This window comes from Alternaria viburni (genome assembly GCF_023758015.1).
Source record: "Alternaria viburni strain BMP 2772 chromosome Unknown scaffold_2, whole genome shotgun sequence".
NCBI classification, from domain to species: domain Eukaryota; kingdom Fungi; phylum Ascomycota; class Dothideomycetes; order Pleosporales; family Pleosporaceae; genus Alternaria; species Alternaria viburni.
Window position 1 is genome coordinate 1,949,216 of NW_026055771.1, and position 24,338 is coordinate 1,973,553.

At 52.7% G+C, this 24,338-nt stretch overlaps 11 protein-coding genes across 11 annotated transcripts; 9 read left to right on the forward strand and 2 right to left on the reverse strand.

Moving 5' to 3' along the window:
* Positions 1–679: 679 nt before the first annotated feature.
* On the forward strand, positions 680–2,384 carry J4E79_001605 (uncharacterized protein; the record flags this gene model as incomplete). Its single annotated transcript, XM_049350513.1, has 2 exons — positions 680–1,951; positions 1,998–2,384. 2 exons carry the CDS (start codon positions 680–682, stop codon positions 2,382–2,384), a joined length of 1,659 nt encoding a protein of 552 aa, XP_049215672.1.
* Positions 2,385–2,846: 462 nt separating this feature from the next.
* Positions 2,847–4,171, forward strand: J4E79_001606 (uncharacterized protein; the record flags this gene model as incomplete). The annotated part of the gene is made up of 6 exons (XM_049350514.1): positions 2,847–3,014; positions 3,065–3,188; positions 3,237–3,386; positions 3,432–3,788; positions 3,835–3,944; positions 3,992–4,171. 6 exons carry the CDS (start codon positions 2,847–2,849, stop codon positions 4,169–4,171), a joined length of 1,089 nt encoding a protein of 362 aa, XP_049215673.1.
* A 374-nt stretch (positions 4,172–4,545) lies between these two features.
* Positions 4,546–5,959, reverse strand: J4E79_001607 (uncharacterized protein; the record flags this gene model as incomplete). The annotated part of the gene is made up of 3 exons (XM_049350515.1): positions 4,546–5,700; positions 5,763–5,833; positions 5,944–5,959. 3 exons carry the CDS (start codon positions 5,957–5,959, stop codon positions 4,546–4,548), a joined length of 1,242 nt encoding a protein of 413 aa, XP_049215674.1.
* Positions 5,960–7,830: 1,871 nt separating this feature from the next.
* Positions 7,831–9,326, forward strand: J4E79_001608 (uncharacterized protein; the record flags this gene model as incomplete). Its single annotated transcript, XM_049350516.1, has 2 exons — positions 7,831–8,440; positions 8,491–9,326. 2 exons carry the CDS (start codon positions 7,831–7,833, stop codon positions 9,324–9,326), a joined length of 1,446 nt encoding a protein of 481 aa, XP_049215675.1.
* A 312-nt stretch (positions 9,327–9,638) lies between these two features.
* On the forward strand, positions 9,639–11,288 carry J4E79_001609 (uncharacterized protein; the record flags this gene model as incomplete). The annotated part of the gene is made up of 2 exons (XM_049350517.1): positions 9,639–10,490; positions 11,064–11,288. 2 exons carry the CDS (start codon positions 9,639–9,641, stop codon positions 11,286–11,288), a joined length of 1,077 nt encoding a protein of 358 aa, XP_049215676.1.
* Positions 11,289–11,967: 679 nt separating this feature from the next.
* On the forward strand, positions 11,968–13,311 carry J4E79_001610 (uncharacterized protein; the record flags this gene model as incomplete). Its single annotated transcript, XM_049350518.1, has 1 exon — positions 11,968–13,311. The coding sequence occupies one exon, from the start codon at positions 11,968–11,970 to the stop codon at positions 13,309–13,311; it is 1,344 nt and encodes a 447-aa protein (XP_049215677.1).
* A 382-nt stretch (positions 13,312–13,693) lies between these two features.
* Positions 13,694–15,325, forward strand: J4E79_001611 (uncharacterized protein; the record flags this gene model as incomplete). The annotated part of the gene is made up of 2 exons (XM_049350519.1): positions 13,694–14,030; positions 14,133–15,325. 2 exons carry the CDS (start codon positions 13,694–13,696, stop codon positions 15,323–15,325), a joined length of 1,530 nt encoding a protein of 509 aa, XP_049215678.1.
* Positions 15,326–16,012: 687 nt separating this feature from the next.
* On the forward strand, positions 16,013–17,217 carry J4E79_001612 (uncharacterized protein; the record flags this gene model as incomplete). The annotated part of the gene is made up of 3 exons (XM_049350520.1): positions 16,013–16,199; positions 16,266–16,385; positions 16,439–17,217. 3 exons carry the CDS (start codon positions 16,013–16,015, stop codon positions 17,215–17,217), a joined length of 1,086 nt encoding a protein of 361 aa, XP_049215679.1.
* A 726-nt stretch (positions 17,218–17,943) lies between these two features.
* Positions 17,944–19,741, forward strand: J4E79_001613 (uncharacterized protein; the record flags this gene model as incomplete). Its single annotated transcript, XM_049350521.1, has 3 exons — positions 17,944–18,222; positions 18,273–18,310; positions 18,361–19,741. 3 exons carry the CDS (start codon positions 17,944–17,946, stop codon positions 19,739–19,741), a joined length of 1,698 nt encoding a protein of 565 aa, XP_049215680.1.
* Positions 19,742–21,158: 1,417 nt separating this feature from the next.
* Positions 21,159–21,758, reverse strand: J4E79_001614 (uncharacterized protein; the record flags this gene model as incomplete). The annotated part of the gene is made up of 1 exon (XM_049350522.1): positions 21,159–21,758. One exon carries the CDS (start codon positions 21,756–21,758, stop codon positions 21,159–21,161), a length of 600 nt encoding a protein of 199 aa, XP_049215681.1.
* Positions 21,759–22,758: 1,000 nt separating this feature from the next.
* On the forward strand, positions 22,759–24,307 carry J4E79_001615 (uncharacterized protein; the record flags this gene model as incomplete). Its single annotated transcript, XM_049350523.1, has 2 exons — positions 22,759–23,560; positions 23,607–24,307. The coding sequence occupies 2 exons, from the start codon at positions 22,759–22,761 to the stop codon at positions 24,305–24,307; spliced, it is 1,503 nt and encodes a 500-aa protein (XP_049215682.1).
* Positions 24,308–24,338: the final 31 nt, after the last annotated feature.

The window sequence follows — 24,338 nt, forward strand, 5'->3', positions numbered from 1 at the left end:
ATGGCCGGCGGTTGTACATAGACATGTTAGTCAATTCAAGCCGGCTCCACAGTACGCGCCGGTCTGCATGCGCGCGAGCCTAGATCGTGCTGATCCGCAGCCCAAAACCCTGGATTTGCTTTGGGTATGCTAGCCTTGGTTGATATAGCAGAGTCACAGGACCGTGTATTTGGCCTGCGCCGTCGCCTCCATTCACACCCGCGCAGTACCTAGCGGGGTCGCCTTCGTGAGTCGAGTACCTGCGCAATTGATCCCCGCACTTCCACAACAAGCAGTCGGGTTCCCATTGCTCGCGCTGTCTGCCACTCACTACCTATCCGCCCACGCTATCTCGACGATCGTCCAATCTCAACCCTGGAACGTGCCCGCGCCTTGTCATCTTTTCGCAGTGTCAAGCCTTCTCTTGCGCCAATTGATATTTCCGGCTGCTCGCCCCGCCATACACCCTCGACGTCATTACACCTAGCACCGACGACTCCCACGACTCCTCCCCTTGCATCCGTCTACATCTTTCCTACATTCTTGTCCCTCGAGCCCCGCTTATCTCATCCGCGAATCCGCCGCCGCCTCGGCCGCCCCATCTGCATCGCCGCCACTACCCAGTCACCAAACGCCAGCGCCATCCTCCAAGCTGGCAGGTAACAGGCGTCGGAGCGCCCAGGGAGGCTTGCTCTCGAAAATGTTTGGCAATGCAAAGGACGACGAGAGTCCCGCCGTCGACCCCCCTGCCAACCATGACGCGCCCAAACCCGCAGCCCCAGTGGCGGACAACGCAGCTGCTGCACCGACAAACACAACCAGCAACGGCTCCGCTTCCATAGATCGCAAGCCCAGTGACGCTTCCGCCCCCACCGAGAGAAAACGACGGAGTAGTGGCGTATCGCGTGCTCGCGACATGTTCTCGAGCGCGAAACAGTCGCTGCACCTAGGCGGCTCTTCTCCCACCAACACGACCAACAACACCATGACCGAAAAGGCCGCCCCTCAGACGCCCATGCAGAAGCTGGGCAAGTCGGATGCTGCCCTCAGTGTCCCCCAGGGCTCCCTCAACAACTCGGCTGGCGAGTCGGCGCCCGGCCCACGATCTACCTTCCGCGTCGGTGTCACAGAGGATAAGAACAAGAAGTGCAGACGAACGATGGAGGATACCCACGCATACCTGTACAACTTCTTGAGCACCCCAGCGCCCTCGTATGCCGCCGACAAGGCCCGCGCCATCTCCGACGCCAGCTCCACTCAGTCTGACCCTCTGTCGCAAGCCGTAGTTGAGACGGACAACGGATACTTCGCCATCTTCGACGGACACGCCGGAACCTTCGCTGCCGACTGGTGTGGAAAGAAGCTTCACCTGATCCTGGAAGAGACAATCCGGAAGAACCCCAACACCCCGATACCCGAGCTGCTCGATCAGACCTTCACCGTCGTCGACCAGCAGTTGGAGAAGCTTCCTTTGAAGAACAGTGGTTGTACCGCGGTCATTGCAGTTCTGAGGTGGGAGGACCGAGTACCTAATGCGCAATCGTCCACCGGCTCAGTGCTCTTTGCACCCGCGGCTGTATCGGCTATCAAGCATGCAGGCGAAGGCGGCGAGGCTACCGATTCCGCTGTGGAGCCCGCAGCTGAACAGCAAGTCGAGGCGAGATTACGCAACGAGGCCAGCCGACAGCGCGTGCTGTACACCGCCAACGTAGGTGATGCGCGTATTGTCCTCTGCCGCAATGGCCGAGCGCTGCGCCTCTCCTACGACCACAAGGGCAGCGACGAGAACGAGGGACGCCGTGTTGCTAGTGCCGGCGGCTTGATTCTCAACAACCGCGTTAACGGCGTCCTTGCTGTCACACGAGCACTGGGCGATGCCTATATGAAGGACTTGGTCACCGGACACCCGTACACCACCGAGACTGTGATTCAGGCCGAGCAGGACGAGTTTCTCATTCTCGCTTGCGATGGTGTAAGTAATGCAGTCACAAATTCATGACATTTGCTAACAGCTATAGCTCTGGGATGTCTGTTCCGACCAGGAAGCCGTCGACCTAGTCCGCCAAGTTCATGATCCACAAGAAGCCTCCAAGAAGCTCGTCGACTACGCCCTCGCACGATTTTCGACCGACAACCTCTCCTGTATGGTAGTTCGCTTCGACAACAAGGCTCTTCGGCAACGCAAGAACGACGCCGCGATGGGTGTGGACGGTGACCAGTCGACCATGAAGGGCGGAATCACCGAGGCAGACGCCATCGTAGCACAAGCGAAGAAGTCAATTGGCGAGCCTGAGATACCGGTCGAAGCAGCGGCACAGGAAATTATCATGGAGGAGGCCGAGGCTGAGCCCGGTCCTGAGCTCAACTTGGACGCCGCAAAGGCAGCCAGGAAACACGACGCATAGTGTGGATGGGTCACGACTTGGCATATGGATACTATGAATGGGGGAATATCTTGGAAGGGCAGGCGGCGTGCAATGTTCATGGACAGATGGCGGCAGTGTATGATTTCTAGCGTACCTGAGGATCCTTTGGGACCAGGTTTCTTTCGGGTGCATTCCCTAAGGTTAGCCGTATCTCAGAACTGAGCGCTTCAATGTAATCAAAGCAAAGCAAGTAAACATGAGCTTGTCACACGTGTATGTTTGCTGTCTGTTGTATGCTACATCTGTTTGCCCCGCGTGTTTGCGCATTGACATTCCAGGTCCACGATGCGCTAATGACGATCGTGGGGCCTTTACCTGCACCGACTTTCACCGCATTCAAGAAATCCTGCGTCTACTAGCCCCCATTCCCGCTGCATCTACCCCCGAAGCTTGGATCACTGGAGTCACGCTCATGCGGCTCCGAGGAGCAACGCGATAATCATGTCGGGCGTCGACACGGCAGACTCTACGACCAACGCCCTCCCGAGCGATGCGCGACCCGCCTTTGTGACGCCGCGGGACCTGCTCCAACAGTCCCGAGCGCCTCTGCCCCCGAAAGAGCAGCCGCGCCAACTTTCAGCTGTTGACCGCGAGCAACTGGACGGCCTGGTATGAAGTCTGGATCGCGGACAGTCGCTGCGGTAGCTGACAAGAGCTAGAGAACCATCAGAGCTTTCCTCAAGGCCAGAACGAGCTACGATGTTCTTCCTATAAGCTATCGCCTGATCGTCTTCGACACGGCGCTGCTCGTGAAGAAGAGTCTGAACATACTGAACCAGAATGGTGAGCTTGGATATTGTGTATGGAAGCACGAGCTGACGCTGTATGTAGGTATCGTCTCAGCGCCGCTATGGGATTCCAAGTCATCTACCTTTGCCGGACTCCTCACCACATCGGACTATATAAACGTCATCCAGTACTACTGGCAGAACCCAGACGCTTTGGCGCGGGTCGACCAGTTCCGCCTGAACAGTCTGCGAGGTAAGCGCTCGGCTTCGCATACCGGACACAAGCTCACACAGACAGACATCGAGAGATCTTTGGGCGTCAAACCCATAGAGACCATATCCATCCACCCCGACCGACCCGTATACGAAGCATGCCGCAAGATGCTCGAGTCGCGCGCCCGGCGTATCCCCATTGTCGACAGCGATGACGAGACACGTAGAACCATGGTCGTTAGCGTCATCACCCAATACCGCATATTGAAATTCATCGCCGTGAACGTCAAGGAAACACAGAAGCTGCGGAAGCCGCTGAAGGAGCTCAACGTCGGTACATACGAGGATCTCGCGACTGCATCGATGGACACACCGGTCATGGACGTCATCCACATGCTTGTTAAGAAGAGCATATCAAGTGTGCCCATTCTGGACAGAGCCGGTAGGTGGTAGTGTTGGATTACGGCAAACTTGGCTAATATCCACAGGTACCGTGCTGAACGTCTTCGAAGCCGTCGACGTCATTGCACTTATCAAGGGCGGTGTATACGACGACTTGAACCTTACAGTCGGCGACGCGCTACTAAAGCGCTCAGACGTACGTCTCTACATCCTCATTATTAACACTCCTCTAACAACGCCCAGGACTTTCCCGGCATCTTCACCTGTTCGCTCAACGACAACATGTCCACTCTATACGACACGATCCGCAGATCGCGCGTCCACCGCTTCGTCGTCATCGACGAAAACAGCAAGCTCAAGGGCATGGTGACGCTGAGCGACGTTCTCGAGCATACGCTACTGGAAGGCATGGAGGACGAGTAGAACGACGCTATCCTAGACCACTTGTCAGCGAGCCATGTTAAGAGTCTTAGACTGCATGAGCAGAGAATGAGGAGGTGCGATGATTGAGATGAGTGAACGTCTTGATGGGAGGACTGAGAGCATGTTTTGGGAATGATTCAAGATATCATATAAGGCGTCCTGGGAGGAAACAAGTCCGCGAATTCGAGTCATGAAGGAGGTCTAGCGAGTCAATATTAACATATTATAAATTCTTCTCGAGTCTCTAAAGTATGTTCGCGTCCAGCGCCCACTTTCTAATGGTATCTCTAACAGCATAACTCCGGGTATTTCCATAACAACAAGAACTAACTCTCCCCAGCCAGACGCCTCGAATCAATCACAACGCCTCGCCTCTACGCGCCCTCACCCTCATCCTCATCCTCATCCTCATCCTCATCCTCATCCTCATCCTCATCCTCATCCTCATCTCCATCCCCCACCCAACTAGTACTAGCACCAACCAACTCCAAGATCTGACACTTCCTGGTCTCACTAACCTCCCCCCTCTCCACCGCCCCTTGCACAAACGCCTCAAACTCCTCCTTCCCCATGACTTCCTGCCCCTCCTCCGGAAACAGCTGCGCAGACACCTTTTCCGCAATGTCGGCTGGGATGCGGCCTGCGGCGCTTTGCACGGCGAGACCGAGGACGAGGCGTGCGGTCCGGATTAGGTGCGTGTCTGTTTGGCTGGTGGTGGTTGAGGTCGAGAGGGCGCGGTGGAGGAGGAGGATTGTTGTGCGGGAGTCCGGGGATGAGGGTGGACTGGTGGTGGTGGTGGGGAGGGAGGAGTGGGTGGACAGGGGGAAGTCGTCGATACATGAAAGAGGGTTTTCGAGTTCTGTTGTTGGTGTGGATAAGGGTGATGGGGAATGATGGATAACAGTTGTCGTAGGCGAGGGTTGGGGTGTGATTTCTGAAAGCGGGTTTTCGCTTTCAGTCACCGGTGTGGATAGAGGCGATGGTGATGGGGAAGGCCGTGAGTGCGAACTTCGGATGAAGAGAGTGGGTGTCGGTGTATCCGCGAGTGGGTCTCCAATCTCAGTTACTGGAGTGGATAAAGGTGATGGTGATGGAGTAGTCTGAATAGCTGTGCCAGGTCTTGAAAGAGGTTGCCGGATGTGGATAGTAGTTGGCGAGGCTTGCAGCATTGCTACAGCGGTAGCGGGGATATTCTCGCCTATGACTGAGGTGCTGGGTCTGATTTCGGAGCTTCTTGGAGATATGTATCTCGTGAAGCCGGTGAAGCCGGATGGGACGCGGGCACGGGATGGTGTTGCTGGACTGGTTGGGCGGGACGGTCGGTAGTAGGGGATGGGAAGGGAGTAGTTTATTGGACTTGTTGACGGTGAGGGGCTCGCTGGGGTGTCTTGGGGGAGTGGCGTGGATTCGAAGAGGGATGGGGAGAAAGAGAAGCTGGAATGAGAGCTCGGTGTCGATGTAGATGCGGAGTCGCTGCCGGTGTCAAGAGGATGGGGTCGGGTGGTGGAGATGGGGATGAAAGCGATTGGCTATAGGAGAGTCATGTTAGTGATACGCCGGGGAAAAGAGAGGAGGGTATAGTGAGACTTACATCAATCTGCGGTGCTTCATCCGAGATATCCAACGGTGATGGTGTTCGCTCCACCCAGTCTTCTTCCTGAACTGACATATGCTTATCACTACATTCTTCACATCCAAAATCCCTGCAATGGAAACCCGATGTTAGCAATCCGCCATCAATGTACGGGAGTATAGCTTCGGGTAAATCGCACCTCTTGCACCGTCCATGGTGGAACTTGTGACTGCAGCTCGTCCTCATCGAGGTCCTCGGGGTAGAGGCAGAAGACGAGGACTTGAGATCTAGGTGGAGAAGGTCGAGTAGGAATGTCTTGATGCGGCAATAACGACCGTGTGCTATGCAGTCTTGTAGTTCTAGGGGCGTCAGGGTGCAGTGAGATGCTGTCGCGTATGCCGGATGTGAAGCCTTGATTGGTGAAGGAGGGAGAGACGGTGAGTATAGGTCTAGGAAAGATTGCGAAGGCGATGTAGGGGTTGGCGGCTCCGAAGGTATCGAGCATAGTGTGTGTGCGCTTGCGACTGTGAAGACGCTGCTTCGATCCCGTCTATGTTGAGCATGTTTGCGGCGTGCGTCTTCTTTTGGCTCGAAGCCGTTGCCGAATCTGAAGTCGTATCGTAACTCGCCCTTCCTATGGTGTGGCCGGTATTTGGATTCTGGTGTAGTTGAGCCAGAAATTGTGCGACGAGGCCTCGTGGGTGTTGTGTTGATATGGTAGTTGTGATTCATAAAACTGTCTGAGCGTCGGAGTCGTTGTATGTCAACGTCAGACATACTCCGGATCTTAGGCTGCCGGCGATGGTAGTTAGTCTCTGAGGTAGGCAGGGGAATGAGGTGAGGATATGTTGACAGCTGGTGGGTTGTGGCCTCCATGACTGCGGGGGTAGAGGGTTCTGAGGTGGAAAGTAGCGTTAAGCTGGGAGTGTAGAGTGTAAGTACCTTTGTTCGCCCGAGATCGCAATTCTGGACTGAACTGATAGATGAATGAAGGCTCAGATGCCTTGTTTTGGTCCGGTTGCACATCTGCTGACCCAAAATTACGGTAGAAAGGGTCCGAAAGAGGTCGAGACATTCACTGCCTTCATCCTGCTCCAAAGAGCACACATTGTTACCCTCACTAGCGTGTGAAAGATGTCCGCGTCCTAAGAAAATCATTTCAAAGTCGCTGCCGTCGATTGTCGTTGTGAGCATGATGTCAAAGCAATAGCGTCTTTGTTGAGATACATCGCCTAGCCCATGGCGGCGGGACAATGACTTTATGAAGCGTACGTCGTTATTAAACTCGGTTCTGTCTTACTACGGGAGCAGAATCTAAGGTTCGCGTCATTTTGCTGAAACCTGTCATCCTAAGAAGATTGATTGCGATCGTAACTTAGTTTGGGAGTAAGCTGAAGAGGCCGTGTTACAACACATTGCGCAGAGCCTTGAGTAAAGTTTACCGTTTGTTTCACCTCGTTCTGGAAGGCGGATGGAATCGGCGGCAAAGTTTGAACGTCGATGAAGCGATCGATTGCACCATTATGTGACGATAACCGTTGCTGTCACTGTCAAACTCAAGTGCTCGTTACTTCCTTGATGACCGGTTGGGTGGCTGGGTGGTTGAAACCCGACTGCCGCCTGCCGCCGGCAAACTGCCCGCCTCACTTCTCGAACACCCAACCACCGCTCCTCAAGCTTCACACGCTCAACCCTTATGTATATCTTGTATGTATACGCGTACAGTTCCCATCTTCTCTCATAGGCGAGATAAAAATGGAGATGGAGGGCGCGTTCTTTAGTGAGTGATGCCGCCCTTCGATGTGCGCGCGCCCTTCGCCTAGCAACTTCAACTCCTCACAGCCAACAACACCGACGGTGAATTTGCGCGAGCGGGATTGCTACGGTCAGTATCTAAAGTTCTTCGGGAAATTCTTGCTTCGAAACACACTACAATTCGTCGGCTTGTACTGCTCATCGATTAAACTTTACCGGTCGACACGTCGACAGCGCACGACAGCCACTAGACATACGCTTGGACGTCTTTTCACCACCTGTCCGCCCTCCTCATCGCGACGCTTCGAAACACCAACACCGCCTCACCAAAATGAACGAACAAAACGAATCCCTCCTCTTCCGTCTCCCGCGGGAGTTGCGCGATGAGGTCTACCACTACTATGTTCTTGAGGAAGACGGTTACCACCACGATGCCACGTCTGACAAGCTTCGACAGGCTAGCGGACGTCCGATCAATTTAAGTTTGCAGTACACTTGCAAGAAGACTGCGACCGAGATGGAGGGTCTGGCTCTGCAGGTGAACAGGGTTACATTCCGTACAAAGCTCGAAGTACCCGAACCTGACAGCGAATGCTCGAACGCGCTTTTATGGAATCATCTTCTCTGTGAACGAGAACGACCTCTCCGACGTATGTTCGAGTGGTCCTATACTCTGGTTACACTCGAAGCTATACAACGCCTACGAGAGCTGCACCCGGATAGTACCGCGGCGGAGCAGATCGAGAAAGCGTTCATCAGGATGGGCAACAGGATTCACTGGCTCAGCCCCGGTACACTGTTTAATGAAGGCCTAGTTTGGAGTATAGACTATACAGCGCACACAACTCTACTACAAGACTTGTTGCAAATCCTATCCACCCACCCAGAGTTCTGGCGGTTGACTTCCAAAGAGTATACCAGAGAGTCTGAAGAAAACGACAGTAGGCACGCTTCGGCTAGTCAAATTGAGCTGTTCTCTGACTTTGCACAGATGGTAGGATTGTACACGAAGATCTGGAGTACCCAAATCAGACGGTTCAGGCGTTGATGCTTGGATGGCGCCCGGACCCATGGCGAATGCCGGATCGCGCTGAGTTTGACACGATCTTCGAATTTCTTCCACGGCCTCCTGCAATAGTAGAGGACTTTGACCGAGGGTGGTATCTGGATGACACGTACTATTCGGCTACCGCAGTGACTATTCGATTCTTAGAGCGCTTGCCACCAGCCACTCGGACGCATCTACGCAATATTACCATCCAGGAAAACGAAATAAGCGAGGCACATAGGCAAACTCACGCTAGAGGCCTTATTCCTTTCTGCTGCGAAAACCTCAAGCTTCGGATTGAGAGGAGAGTAGACGTATTTCACCAGCACTTCTTGTCCGAGCGCATGGGTTTAGAAGACGGAATCGAGGAAATTGCGCCCTGGTTCGTTGAAACCAAGTTCCTCAAGAGGCTTGGGATGCCACCCGATTCCTTTCGCTTGGTTCTTCACGGGCCCACACCTCGAGCGAGCCAACGGCTGAGCGACCTTCTCATCAAGCTTGCCATTTGGGACGAGGGCTGCACTGTACTCGAGCATAGATTAGGTCCCAGCTCCGATTATGTCGTCTACCCAATGCGTAGAGGCTTTGCGGATGGTGTTAAGAAGATGGTTACAGGTGAGCTTCCTGCAAGAATTGAGGCCGACATGGGACATGTGTGGGATATCAACCAGCTCCTGGACGACCATGTTGGCGAATGGCCTGCACTCAGCGAAGACGTATATGTGAAGACTGCGACTAGGCATGCTGGACACGAATTGTCACTTGAAGAGGAGGACTAGACAGAACGAATGGAAGGCTGCAGTCTTTTCAATACAAATCCCGTTACGACTCAAAGAATTCGGCATTCGTCAAACCGCTCTTGGGGTTCAAGGTACCATGGTACACCTCCGCCGTTGCGCCCTCGGTCGCGCCCTTGACAGCGCCCTTGACGAGTCTGACTAGTGCCGAATTTCGCGTTTCCCCATGTAAAAGGTCTTGGTTTCCCGGACCATCGCATTCTGATACCCATCCAAAGCCTTTGCGACGCCGCTTCTGTGTCTTCTCTTTAAAGTCACATCACAATCGCTTAATCCAGTGAAGGCCTCTCAGCCATGGCAATGGACCCGACACCACAGAACGCGTTGGATCAGCACCAGTCTCTCCTCTTCCGTCTTCCACGAGAGCTGCGAGATGAAATCTACTACTACTATTCCCAAGCGAACGGCTACTACTACGACTCCACTTCTGGGACACTTCGAATGGACGGCGGCGAGTGCATTGATCTCAGCCTTCAATATACCTGCAAAAGGACAGCGGCGGAGATGCAGGGTATTGCCTTGGGGATCAACACAATGACCTTCCGTACTATGCTCGATCTCCCCAGGCCTTCCGACCAACTCATGAAATCCCAAATCTTCGGTTATTACATCGATGAAGGAAGGGGTGCCATACTTAGTCGCATGCTCGAATGGACATACCCTCTAGTCACAGCCGAGACCATGCGTAAGTTGTGCGAACGCCATCCAGCGAACCTGGCAGTCAAGAAGATGAGGGAATTGCATCGAGAGGGAGACAGTGATGGACCCCTAGCGCGTGGACACCTATGGGGTGAGCTTGAAGATGTCGATACAGTCGATTATAACGAGTTCTCAGCGCAAACATTCGAAATCATCCGAGACTTGCTGGATATCACATCCACGGAGCCTGAATTCTGGCACATGACTGCAAGCGACTTCGATGTTAACGCGAGGAGGGCCTTTTTCGTGGCAACTAATCACTGGGCCACCCGTTGGGAGGCATTCGAGGATTATCTTATGAAGCATGTTCCCGTATACACTTCCAAGGCAGAACAGCAGCGAGTACTACAGTGGCGACCTGACAGCTGGTCTATCCCCACAAATGATGACCTTGAGGCAGTGGCAGAGTTCCTACCTCACGACGATGATTCTGATCCTTTTGATATGGTACACATACGGGGAGGAAGGCGATCCTACTTCTCTGCAGCCGCCGTCGCAATTGAATTCCTCTCACGCCTCAGCGAATCCGCACGTAGCCATCTCCGCCAGGTCACTATACTGGAAGACGAGCAAAGCGACCCCGAATCCTCCAGTCATGCAAGAGGCCTACTTCCGTTTTGTATCTCCAACACTCAATTGAAGATTGAGAGAAGAGTAGACATATGGCGTACCTCACTCATACGTACTTCGAGAGCGACCCATGATGCAGGGACCCAACTTATAATGAAGGAGATTAGGATTTAGATTAGTGAGACAAAAGCACTGTTTGTCTTAGGGATGCTGCCTAGCTCTTACAATCTAGTCTTACACGGCCCATCACCTCTTGCGAGCCAACAAATCTGCGATGCCACTGTCAGGGTAGCAATCTAGGAGGAAGGGTGTACATCAATCGCAAAAGCCGACACTTTCCAAGGGCACTACTTTGTTCACTTTCTTAGTAAAGGCTTCGTAGAGGCGATCAAGGGGGTTGTCAAAGGGAGCATTCCAGCTCAATTCGACGCAGACATAGGGAAGATATAGGATATCGACCAGCTGATGAAAGAAAAGGATGGCGATTGGCCTTCGGACCTGGAGGATGTTTTCGAAATTCGCAACCTGGAACAGCCACCGGAAGGCTGGTGCGCTGCACATGAAGAGCGATTTGGGGTGTGGGAGCACAGAGACTATATTGAAGTGGACTGGACAGAATACATGGAGGGGGTTGATATGCTTTTTAAGCAGAATGAGGTCAGCGAATCCGACTAGGTAGAGAGGATGAATGGGCGGGATACACCAACATTGTCGGCGATGGCTTAACAACCTCATGGAAGGGGAAGTTGAGTGATCAGGAAGCTGTTTGGGCTGATGAATTCAGGACATCTCATCTTCGTTGTCCAGTCATTACACTCCACAATACTGTGTATCATCCATCTGAACTATATTATCTTCTTCTTCCAGATCTTCCAGATCTTCCTTGTGCAATTTAATCACTCACCGAGGTACTGTTGAGTCTTAGACTTACATGAATTGATATTCGCTGCACCGCTTCTGTGTTCCAGATAATTTTGGTACGCCATCGCCCTTGCGCCCTTGGCAGCGCCCTTTCGCTACCATGGGAGACACACTCTCAGCTCAACGTCAAAAGCTTCGCGCGACACATTTCTCCAACATACACAAACTTTCTTGCGTCAAGATGCAGTCGAAAAAGCCCATGATCATGGACCAGCATCAGTCGGTGTTCTTTCGTCTTCCTCGAGAACTACGCGACGAGGTGTATTATTACTATATCTGGGAAGAGCAGGGATACAGCCATCGCACGACTTCGGAGACTCTTCGGGCGACTAACGGGGACGCGGTTAAGATTGGTCTACAATACACGTGCAAGAGAATCGCAAAAGAGATGGATGGAGTGGCATTCAAAACGAACGACATCACTTTCCGCACTATGCTCAGTCCGCCAGATATTACTGGCCATCCCACGAACGCATTCATGTACGAGCTTCTTCTCGGCGACCGTGGGTGTCGATTGAGATACATGGTACACTGGGCTCACAGCCTCATCTCGGTGGAGGTCATGCAAGAGCTGAGGAAACGATATCCATGGAGTCTCGCAGTACAAAGGATGACGGAAGAGGTTTCAAGAACCAAGAGGACCAATTTGCGATATGGATTTCTACCCACGGTGGAGACCCTAGACTTTTACGACGATGAATCTGTACTGCAAGACTTGGTAGAGATCTTGGCGACATATCCGGAGTTTTCCTATTTGACTTCGAGAGAGTACGACATAGATTTACGGAAAGCGACGGGTCCCCAGGAAGATGACGAGGACTTGCCTTCTGAGGATGAGGAATACTTTTCCGACTCCTCCGACGAATCCGACAATGAGGATACGCCCTGCTACTCAAAGGAAACTCAGATGACTGTCTTGCAGTGGAAACCAAAAGCGTGGTGGATTCCAGACCGCACTGAGCTCAAAAAAGTATTGAAGTTCCTGCCTCCGTGGCCCAAAGTGCCTCCAGAGCCGCCTTTTTACGACTGTTGGGTACCATTCATGTACTTCTCAGCAGCTGCAGTGGCTACTCGCTTTATCGAGAGGCTTTCTCCGAACATATGCAGGCAATTGCGCAAGATCATTATCCAGGAGGACCGACTGAGCGTGTCTCGTTCAAAAACCCACGCACAGGCTTTCATACCGTTGTGCGTTGCGAATCCTGATCTCCGCATAGAACGCAGGGTCGATGTCTGGTATACCGAGTTCGTGCACGAGAGCGAATATTTCAACGAGTTCGCAAGCAGAATAATAGAGGCAATCGCTGTATGGATCAACGAGGTCAAGATAGTGTACCAATTAGGTATGCCCGTCGGGTGCTTCAATTTAGTCCTGCACGGACCTTCCAAAGGAGCAAGCCAGCAGCTTTGCGACGCCGTTGTAAGAGCAGCGATATGGCAAGATGGCGCTTTCGAGATAGCCCGGCGAGAGCAGCGGCCCTACGACTGGCAGAACGACGACGGTATAGCCGAAGACTTCGTCGACCTTATCAAAGAGATGCTGCGAGGGGAAACACCGGCGAGGTTCGATGGTGCCGACATGGGCGAGATATGGGATATTGAGAAGATCCTACGCGAACACGATGGTGATTGGCCTCGTTATGTCGGGGATGTATTTCGTCTTCAGGACTTCGACGAGCCGGAGGGTGGCTGGGAAGCGGCGCGCGAGGTGTATGAAGAAAACGTCGAATGGATGGATAGAATAAACGGGTGGAGACGATTGGCTGGAGAAGAGTAGTGGTAGCGAGGGAATTGTATCGGCGCGCAGAGTATACCGTCGTAACTACTGCATGCTATTATGTAGACTGAGTAGTGCAGTAATGTTGTAACTTTTGCTACGCCTTTTACTTATAATCTGGCAAACTGGCAACGACCCGCCGGTTACAAGTTCGGTTATCAAACCGAACGAGCCAATGACCTGCTACACGAGTCGTACTGTGCATGCTCAACGGAATCAAGCTGCGCCGCCACCCTTACATCCTCCGCGGCGCCCTTGATCAGTCTGACACGTACCAACTTGCGCGTTTCCTCACACAAAAACCTCCACCCTGCCCGAATGATAGCGCTTCAACATGATCCGGAGGCCTTTGCGATACCGTTCGCTTGCCTCCATGCTCGCAATGCAGACTTCCAACATCGCAGACCCTCTTCGTCATGGTGACGGACCCAGCATGAGCAATCAACATCATTCTCTTCTCTTCCGGCTGCCACGAGAGCTGCGGGATAGAATCTATGAGTACTACACACATCAAGAGCAAGGGTATATATACGATCCATCGGCCCAGAAGTTTCGGCTCGCCAACGGAGAAAAGATCGATGTCGCGTTGATCTACACCTGCAAAAGAGTGGCTCAAGAGATAGACGGTTTGGCGTTTGAATCGAACACGCTCCGATTCAGCGTCCTTCCAAAGATTCCTGGCACTGAGACTTCAAGCTCTGTAGCCTTCCTCTACCGCAGTCTCCTAGAAGGGCGCAACATGTGTCTCCGGATCATGTTGTCATATGCATATCCCCTTGTCACACGAGAAGCCTTGAGAGAGCTGCGATCGAGATATCCAGGTAACACGGCAGTGGAAGAGCTAGAGAAAACGATTATCAGGGAGGGTAGAGCGGGCTTGAAGGAAGGCCGCCTTTACCCTGTGTTTAGATTGGATTATCTCATCAAAGACGATATACTTCAGGATCTCATTCAGATTATTGCGAGGCATCCAGCGTTCGAGCGCCTCGTTTTGGGAGAATACGATCCATCCGCCAAGACGAGTGCTCCATTGGACTATGACCCGGTTACGGATGACGAAGACGAATTTGAGGACGAGGATAATGACAACGACCAGGGCAGAAGTCGCTCTCGGCCATCAGTATACACGAGAGACACCCTATACCAGATTATCGAGTGGAGGCCCACGTATTGGTGGATTCCGGAGAAAAAGGACCTTGATAAGGTCGCGAAATATGTTCCACAAGCACCAGAACTCGGGACTCGCCATAATGGTCGCGTCAAGAGATTCAAAAGATACTTCTCGGCAGCGGCAGCTGCCATTCAATTCCTTGAGCGCCTTACACCTAAAAAGCGCGCCCAAGTGCGCAAAATTGTTATTCAGGAAGATTACGCGAGCTTAGGAATCTCCCAGAACCACACGAGCTTAGGACTCTCCCAGACCCACGCACGCGGGCTTGTTCCATATTTGCTCGAGAATCCTAGACTTCGGATAGAGCGACGCGTCGACATCTGGGGAACTGTGCTTAGCGAACGTTCCTACAGTGTCGAGCGCTGTCTCTGGGATGTTGCAACGTGGATACACGAAGCAAGTATGCCATGGATTATGGACCTGCCAACGGGTTCTTTCTCCTTGGTCTTACATGGCCCTGACGAGAGAGCCAGTAAGCTTCTCTGCAATGCCATGCTACAGGCTGCAATGTGGCAGGACGGCGCGAAAAAACTGACACGCCGGGGAAACATGCAGGGGATGATTCCTATAGCCGATGACTTCGTCGACGTTATAAAGGCGGTGGTGCGCGGCGATGTTCCGGTGCGTTTCGAGGCAGGCGTGCCTGAGCTATGGGATATAGACAAGATCTTGCGCGAGCAGTCCGACCAGTGGCCATGCGCAGTTGACAGATTGAGATGCGTTACTGTTTTCCATTTCGGTATGCATGATGGAGGCTGGGACTCGGTTCGCTCAGAGCAGATGGAGGAGATTGAGTTGACGGATGGAATGGTCGTTCGGGGTCTATTTGAAACGGAAGATTAGCAGGACAGAACTACAATGGGGGCAAGATTGAGATGTCGGCTGGCAGTTCGTCTAATCATGCTGAAATGTGTGTCTTCAAGGTGAAAACGTCAAAACTCTTGCGTAGAGAGTTGCATGCGAAGGGCGCCGGCCATGGTCGCGGCACACACGAAAACGCGCCAAGACCTACGTTTGACATGTTTGCAGCCAGCTATGACGTCAACCCAGCCGCGTCGCTTTCAACCAGCGCGGCCGAGACTCGAGCTTCCAGCATGGGCAGCAAGCTGATCACAATTACGAAGCCCAAGATCTAGGGTGGTACGCCTTGATCTAAATCCAGATACCCGCACATGCCAGCCATTGAAAACGCCTGGACGCTGCTCCGGGCCGCTGCGGTGCATGAGATTGATTGGTATGTTGGCGGCATTGTCGAGCTTGATTGAGGTTAAATCAAGGTATACGCTTGAAATGAGCCCCACATCGTCACTCGCTGTAGATTGTCCCGTTGGTGTTGATGTTGGCTGTGGCTTAATCCTGGGTAGAACAGGGACAAACGCAGGCACGGCAGGAACCTACGTCACTGCCCGCGTGCCTGCCTTCATAACGCGCCAACACGGACTTTTTGATTTTGTGCATACTCACGATACCCAGTTTCCCCCACTTCACCCTCTCTACTCTTACAATTGACCTTTGTAAAACACAGTCAGAATGGAGACCATCACCAACCTCGCAAGCAATGCTGCCGGTGCAGCCTCCAAGCTCATCTACGGCGACCAGACCAAGGCGGACGAGGCAGTCGACCAGACCAAGAACAACGAAACTGCCGGCAAGGAGCCTATCTCCGGTGAGCAGGGTCAGGGCACTGTCACTCAGCCCTACGACCAGGGCAATCTTGGTGAGCCCTCACGAATTCGCGCATTGGACGACCTATGCTGACCCCGCTCCGAAGCGACCCCTCTAGCGACGGCTGATAAGGGAACTTTCCTCGACTACTCGAACAACGAGACTGCGGGCAAAGAGCCAGTTTCTGGAGAGCTCGGTAAGGGGACTGTAACAGAGCCCTTTGACCAGGGCAACGATGGTAAGTATACGACAATGACGGCTAGTAGAACAGAATACTGACGTATCGCGCAGCCAAGGCCACCGAGAAGGCAGCCGAGAATACCTCTGGCACAGATGAGTTCCTGAAGCTCGACCCTACCACCAAGGGACCGACCGAGACCATGACCGAAACATCGACCGACCCCAAGATCTACTCGGATAGCAAGGACCCGTCCTACATTGGCATGCCCATCGTCCCCCTCAACCCCGACGCTGCTACGTCGAACACCGGCGCTACCTCCTCTACAACCCAGGCCACTGGCATCACGGACAAGGCTGGAGTAACGGATAAGCTTTGGAAGGACACCCCACTTGACGACATCAGTCGTTCAGGTGCGCCAGGTGCTGGTCCTACTGGCCCCAGCGATGTTACTCCTGCGGCTCCTAGTTCCACGGCAACCACAACTACCAGCCCTGATCCCGCCATCAAGACCACTGCTCCCGACTCTGTAACCGGTGCTTCAAGCACATACGCGGGTGGCGCTGATACCGACACTAAGACTGATGCCGAGAAGGCCTCTGCGAACCGCGACACTCCAGAGTGGACATCAACAGGCGTTCCTTCTGACAGCAGCAACTTCGAAGCGGCTGCCGCCAAACAGAACGCTGCCTCTGGTTTGTGGACACGGGAACCCGGACAAAGTCGGGGTAGTACTGACGGTGCCGCAGGTATGACTGGAGAGCACTCAGGTCGCAAGTCCGAGTCTGCCGATTTGACTACATCCCCAAGCGGCGAGGAGAAGGGTGGAAAGATGTCGCACTTGAAGGAGAAGATGAAGAACAAGCTTCACATCGGCTCCAAGGACAAGTAGGTGCGAGGCGGAGGAATGGACGATCTTAATGGATGATGGATGAGATATGATACCACGGCGATAATATGCCACCACGTACGAGGACAAAACTCGTTGTGTACTCCTTAGATAGAAATCTACAGCGTTGAGCTCAAGTTTATCTTCCATTTTGTCCAATCATGTGCCTGGTTCGGCCTCGTGGCACTAACTAAAGTTAGCGTCGCGCCTGCCGTTCGCGATCTGACGTGCATGACAGCGTACAACCGCGATCTTATCACACGCCTCACTTCTAACATAATAGCATCACGTTGGCATTGCTTAGACAACGTATTGGCTTTTGAAACCGTCACAAGACCGATTTTGATGAGCCGCTTCCTCTTGCAGCCTGGACAAGATCCCAAGGTACGTGAACGGCTATCCGCGCTTAAAGGTACTGTGCCACCCAGTCTACCTTTTCTATAGTAGCCTTCTCGCCAACAAAAGCACCTCTTCCAAACTTTCTCCCTATCTTCTCTCTAGTTCTATCGGTTTGCAGCCAGCATAACACACTCTGCAGCACGATCTTCGCATTGCCACTAGCGCGGCAATCACACTGTACTTTCGTTCTCGGAACAACTTTGCGCTGGAACTCTATTGGCAGCCTTGCTTGTGAGGATAGCCGTGGCTACTCCAAATCGCTACATTCTTGGTTCCGTTCTTCCTTCTTGAATACAATCGTCTTATCATTTTTGATCGCACACCACCAACATGGGAAACATTGGCAACGAAAATGCTGTTCGCAGGGCTGACATCGCGATTGATAGAACAACGCCTGAGAGGCAGACGCGAATTTCGAAAGACCTGTCTACTTCGCCACACAATCACGGCTACATGGATGAGGCGAACATGATGCGGAGGGCGGCGGGCAAAATACCGCATGTTTGCGTTGTGGGCGCTGGTGTCGCTGGACTAAGATGTGCAGATTTGTTGCTGAAGCAGGGCGTTAAGGTGACAATACTGGAAGGGAGGAACAGGGCTGGCGGGAGAGTATGTCCAATCAGCTGTGTAAATTTTGACGCACACTAACTAGCTGCCAGCTATGCCAAAGCGATGAGCTCGGCCACAGGGTTGATCTGTAAGTTCGCAATTCTCGATGTAGCTTGTATGAACTTACCGTACTGGCAGCGGCCCGAACTGGATACATGGCACTGATGACAACCCTATCCTGGACTTGGCCAAAGAAACCAAGACTACTACCATGAACTGGGATGGTCGTCAATCAGTCTTCGACAGCCATGGAAACCACATGTCGGACAAAGACGCGGCAATGAACACCGAGCACGTCTGGACCATCATTGAGCGAGCTATGAAGCTGTCGAACGAGACCTCAGCTACGATTCCAGTGCACAAAAGCTTGTTTGACTACTTCCAAGAGAAGGTCGCCGAGATGTTTCCCAATAAGGACGATGAAGCAAAAAAGCAGCAGCAAACCATACTGCAAATGGCAGAGATGTGGGGCGCTTTCGTCGGCTCGCCCGTTCAGAGACAAAGCCTGAAGTTCTTCTGGCTTGAAGAGTGTATCGATGGCGAGAATCTCTTCGTCGCATCTACGTACGACAAGGTACTGAAGAAGATTGCTGAGCCGGCACTGAAAGACGCGACGATGCTGTTTGAGCATAAAGTGCAGCGGATCATATCAGGAGATAAGACCGAAGATACACGCGTCACCGTCGAAGTTGAAGGTCGGCAAAGCATGACCTTTGACGAGGTCATCATGACAGCTCCACTGGGCTGGTTAAAGCGTAATCTCGGGGCTTTCGTTCCAGAGTTACCGAAACGACTGACAGAGGCTGTTGGAAGTCTAGGGTATGGGCATCTAGACAAGGTGTACATCAGCTTCCCAAAAGCCTTCTGGAATGAGCCCATCACCAATGACTCAACCTCGCCATCCGCGTCCCGCGATCTCAGCAAACCAAACGTAACAGCAACTACAGCACCCATCCACCAAGCGACAGACTCACCAGTCAACCCAGCTCACTACCCAGGCTTCACACACTGGACACATCCAACCTATGCATCTGAAACAAACCCCGAATTCTGGGACCAAGAAGCCGTCAACCTGGCCGCCTTACCGGAAGGCTCAGCACACCCAACCCTCCTCTTCTACACCTTTGGCCCAACCAGCCTGCACATCGCGCAACTCCTCGCATCTAATCCCCAAACAAAGCACAAGATCCTCCTAGACTCCTTCTTCGCACCCTACTACACCAAACTCCCCAACTACAATCCCAAAGACCCCTCCTGCACCCCTACAGCGATCCTGGCAACAGCCTGGGCAAATGACGAACTCGCCGGGTACGGCTCCTACTGCAATTTCCAGGTAGGCCTTGAGAAGGGTGACGAAGATGTGGAGACGTTACGAAGAGGCGTGCCTGAACGCGGTGTTTGGTTGGCGGGAGAGCATTGCGCGCCGTTTGTTGCATTGGGGACGGTGACGGGGGCGTATTGGAGTGGGGAGGGCGTCGCGAAACGCGTATTGCAAGCTTATGGGCTTGATGGGAATTGAGATGGCATTCGATGGGGTGGCGTCAGGGTACTGTAGCCTCGTTTATTCGACATGCTTGCGATGGATGTGATGGAAAGTTTTTCCTTAGTCGAAGCCATCACAACTTTCATGCATACCACATCTCAGTACATCTCCAACGATCAGCGCAAATCAAGATCAGACCCAAGTCTGAGTTTAAGGCGCACTCTTTTCTTCTCCAATACGAACAATCTCACCCAAAGTGCGAAGATTTCCCCGACCAAGAATTATGCCGGTGGGTCATCTGCACGAGTCGTCGCAAACCTCGCGCATCGCGCAACACCCCAACGCATCACCAAAGATCCTGATGATTAACTTCCGCTTCCGCGGACATTTCCATCCCCACTCTTCCTCACCAGCTATTTCTCCATTCAGATATACCTGCATATCCCCACTCTCGCATTCTGCAAATGTACGCAAGCTAAACCGCGTTGTGGTCCTCGCACCGAATCCGAACTACAGACGGGGTAGGCCGTTGGCGCGCCATGCCTCCGCGTTTCAGATTTCTCGGCTTGACGTGCTGGCCCTGGCCCCATCTGCATGTCCCTCTTTGCTTTTTCGTTCGCGTGGAGGCGGAAAGGCGCGAAATACGGTTTCTAGCGGGTGATGCCGTTGGCGCGGTGGATGGGTGTCGCGGTCGCGATTGGGTGGGTTGCTGACCCGAGGGTTGGAATAGGGTTTAGAGTTTAGAGAAATTTTGGTGCTGGTGGGTTGTAGATTGGTATCGCGACACGATAGGTGAGGATCGGCGCAGTCTGGGAGAGGCGATCAACCAAACTTGATGGCGAGTTGGGCTGAAGGTTTGGGTAGGTACTTGAGTATATATTCTGGGTTTGCGCTGTCAAGTTGAGGGAGTATCATTAAGTCATTCCTTCTTATACCACTTTCTTTATTGCTGGGCATACCGAGTCGTCTGTCCTTTTTTTTGACCGTTTCAAACACGTACAAACACATACACACGCGCATACTTAGTCGCCACACAAGATGGAACGCACATCATCCTACGGTTCATCAACCTACGGCTCATCGGCCTTCTCATCAACATCGTCAAACAAGTCACGAATCTCGATAAGAGAACGCATAGGCAAGCCAAGCAAGGTATGTGAACTCGAAAATATGATGGCGATAGGGTACTGACGTTGAGCAGTATCTGTGGCAAACATTGCTGCAGTGCAAGATCCTATAATGGTTTGGCTGGGCTGAACTGTGGGGATATTGCACGTGTAAAGCTGAAGTGCGAGAGGAATGCGATGGAGAAGAAAGAATGTACATAACAGCTGCTGGGCGGTCAGGCTATCAGCAGGCTGCTAGCCAAAACAGAACAAGTTCTGTCGTTACAGGATGAACCAAATACTGTAAAATCCCCTTTCACTTTACCCACGTTATCGTCTTGATCTCTTCACTCTACTTCCATGACCACCTCACCCGTCGCAAACCTCCATCCACTGAACGGGCTATCGGCGTAAGCATATAACTCTTCCTTCGTGACTTCATCCCCATACTTCCCCCAAACGCCCTTCCATATTCCTTTCGCTTGGACCTTGTAGTTCGCCGGCTTGCGCTCAGGCATCCACGGCTTGTCAAATACAACCTCAACCTCTTCTTCCGTCCCAGGTGCAATAGCAACAAGTGACCCCTGCGGCGGCGGCATCTTGCGATTAACCTGCAAAACAGTCTGCTGGACCTCCTCCCCACTCTCCGCATCAGTAACAGTGAAAACGCCAGTATTGAGTGCGGAGGCGTCAAGCGGTGTATTCCATTTCAAGATCGTGTACGGAGTATCTGGACTGGTGTTCTTGAGCGTAACGAGCAGAGTAGGCGGAGAGCGAGATATTTGGCTTAGTGTAAACTCCAACCCGGGTATGCTGTTCGCACTGGAACTTGGATGCGGCATACTGAAGTTGAGAGGCGCGGGGGACTGGTAGATGTAGAAAGCTCCGAGGAGGGATATGACGAGGCCGGTTAGAAGAACTGTGCGAGTCGTCCAGATGTTTGCCATGTTAGCTTCTCATGTGGCTGGTTTGAGCAACGTGACACCAGTAGGGGGGGTTGGACGTATAAGGTTGCTGTCGCAGGGACAGATAACCGCAAGTCTGCATCCGCGACATCGTATTATGTCTACAGGCTGTCGCGTGACGACTGTGTTACGAGCGAATCATCTTGCCAGAGACAATATAAAGTGCTATCAGCCTTTGTACCTCCTTGCTCGGTACCTGCCCTGCTGGGGAGCGGGGTGCGCGACGCTATACCCAACCTAGCTATGTGCCGGCGAGAACTCAATATATACTTCATTGCGCATCCGGGGTGAGACCGCCTATCGCTCAGAAGGATATCTTCATGTTATATCGTAGAACGATGGAGGTTACTTGCAGCTTGATGACTTTCACGTCTCTCTGGTGGGTACTGTGCTGTTAGTGCCTTGGCGCGAGGGTGCGGCTTCCAGGTTCGTGGGTGGGCCAGGAGACTTGATTAGTATCCTATCACGACACTTACGAACAAGAACTTGTACGCCCGTTCTCATCTGCTAGGTAGGAATAGACTCTGTCTTTATAGACTTCGGCACATGCCTTCATACAACCGAGCATCCTCACTCTCCATGGTGAACGCATGGTTGCAGATGCCGCTGCCGCCGGCCCTGCCATTCTACCCACCAACCCTATGACGCACTCACCCAAGTACTGCAACCACTCGATAATGGAGACACACCGTTAGCTATTCGGTGCTTTTACGAAGCAGAGTTGTTTTCGTTGGTAGAGATCTGGCCCCCAAAGGCTTGGGGCTGCGCCCTGCGCAAATCCGCGGACTGGCAGGACGCCTGAAAATACGCCTGATCTGCAAGTCGTCTCAGATAAGGCTGACGTCGCCACGTCCGCTCGTGATTTGTTTCCTTGGTATGCATCGCGCACTGCTTCGCTTCAGAGATGAAATCTACGACGCAATTTTCCGCCGTTCGCCAGGACGCTGATGACGATGCACGAAGGAGCGCCGAATTGCTCCCCATGGCCGACAGCCACAGCGACGCCAAGTCCGAATCGCCACAAAAATGGCCTCGAAAAGATCGCAGGACGACATTCCACGAGAAATGGTCACCGTTTCCTTGGCGAGTAACTGGCGTCTTGTTGGCAATCCCTCTTGCGCTCGCCTGCATTGTCGGTCTCGCTGCGGCGGCGGAAACGGTTTCGCAGGGCTACATCATGGGACGAGACTGTTACCCAAACGGCCTTTGGAAAGAAGCCACCGGAGCAACATGGCGCATCATGGATTCCTCCTACTTCTTTACACCGAATTTGAGCTTCGGTGCTCTCACCTTTACGCAGGTCAAAGTCATAGATGTCGCATGGGACCTGATTATTGGAAGAGGCGGACAGCTCTTGTTGGCATGGGTAAATTACCGCGTCTTCAACGAGTGGCTGGTATATCACATGGAGATGCATCACACGTCATACAAACTATACGCTGCTGTAGCCTTCGAGACAACAACCATGGCCACCCTCGGCGTACTGGGAAAAGAGTTCTTGGCTTATGGGGCGGGCACCTGGAAGCGTTTTTTTCGTTGGCTCGCTATCCTCTCAATGCTGCTTTCCACCCTCTATGTCATCGCGTTCCCAACCTTGATGGCAGCCATGACGGGTTATATTACGACTTACAAACCTTACATCGAAGATATCGATGGTAATCTCATGGAATGGAGCAAGGCCAAGGACGTGGCTTATATCATTCAGGACGCGGACAGGGTGGGCTTGAAAGCTCCTCTTATCGTCACAGCGGATGATCAGCCGCTTATTGATGCTATTCACCATTGTACGTATGCTGGAAGTGGCTCTGAGGCTCAGCTAACGTAGTATAGACAAAGGGCAATTTAGTAGTTGGAACGAGTCATATTTCCGGATATTCGGTGATGGAGTCAAAACAATATCGGTTGAGCATATCCCCGCCCACGGTTTCGGCATAACCAATGGAACCTTGCACAACATTACGGCAGACTTTATATTCGACGGCGTAACGAATTCTACGCCGTCGACATCTTACAGCCTGGATATCTTCAGCTTCAACCTCACACTTCATGGACTTAACTCCGGAAGGAAGCTCAGCGAATTTCCTGAATCTCAATACACCTTCGAGAAACGACCAGATGCGAACCACTCTTACATGGGGCAATACTTACTGGACCACGGATCTTGCAACCCTAGCGAAACGTACCAATGGGGCTTCTCTTACATCTTCCTCTTCATGGTGTCGATATTCAACTTCGTCTGGGTCTGCATCATGGTCGGCATGTGGCTTGATACACGACGCGGATCTATGATGTATAGGAGTGGAAGGAGGCCGGGGCTTTTGCGCAGCATTATGGATTACTCGGCTGCGATACGGGAGGAGTTGGGTAACGAGGCAAATTACCTGGAGGAGGATGAGCTAAGGAAACGGTTGACGCAGAGTAGAGGGGCGCTAGTCGTGGAGAAGAGGGAGCTTAGGGTCACAAGGACGAGTACGGGGGAGATGACGAAGAGAGGTTGGAAGCGCGGTTTGACTAGTGGGAGCACGTTTTGAAGAGCGAATAAGATAAGATTGCCGCAAAGTT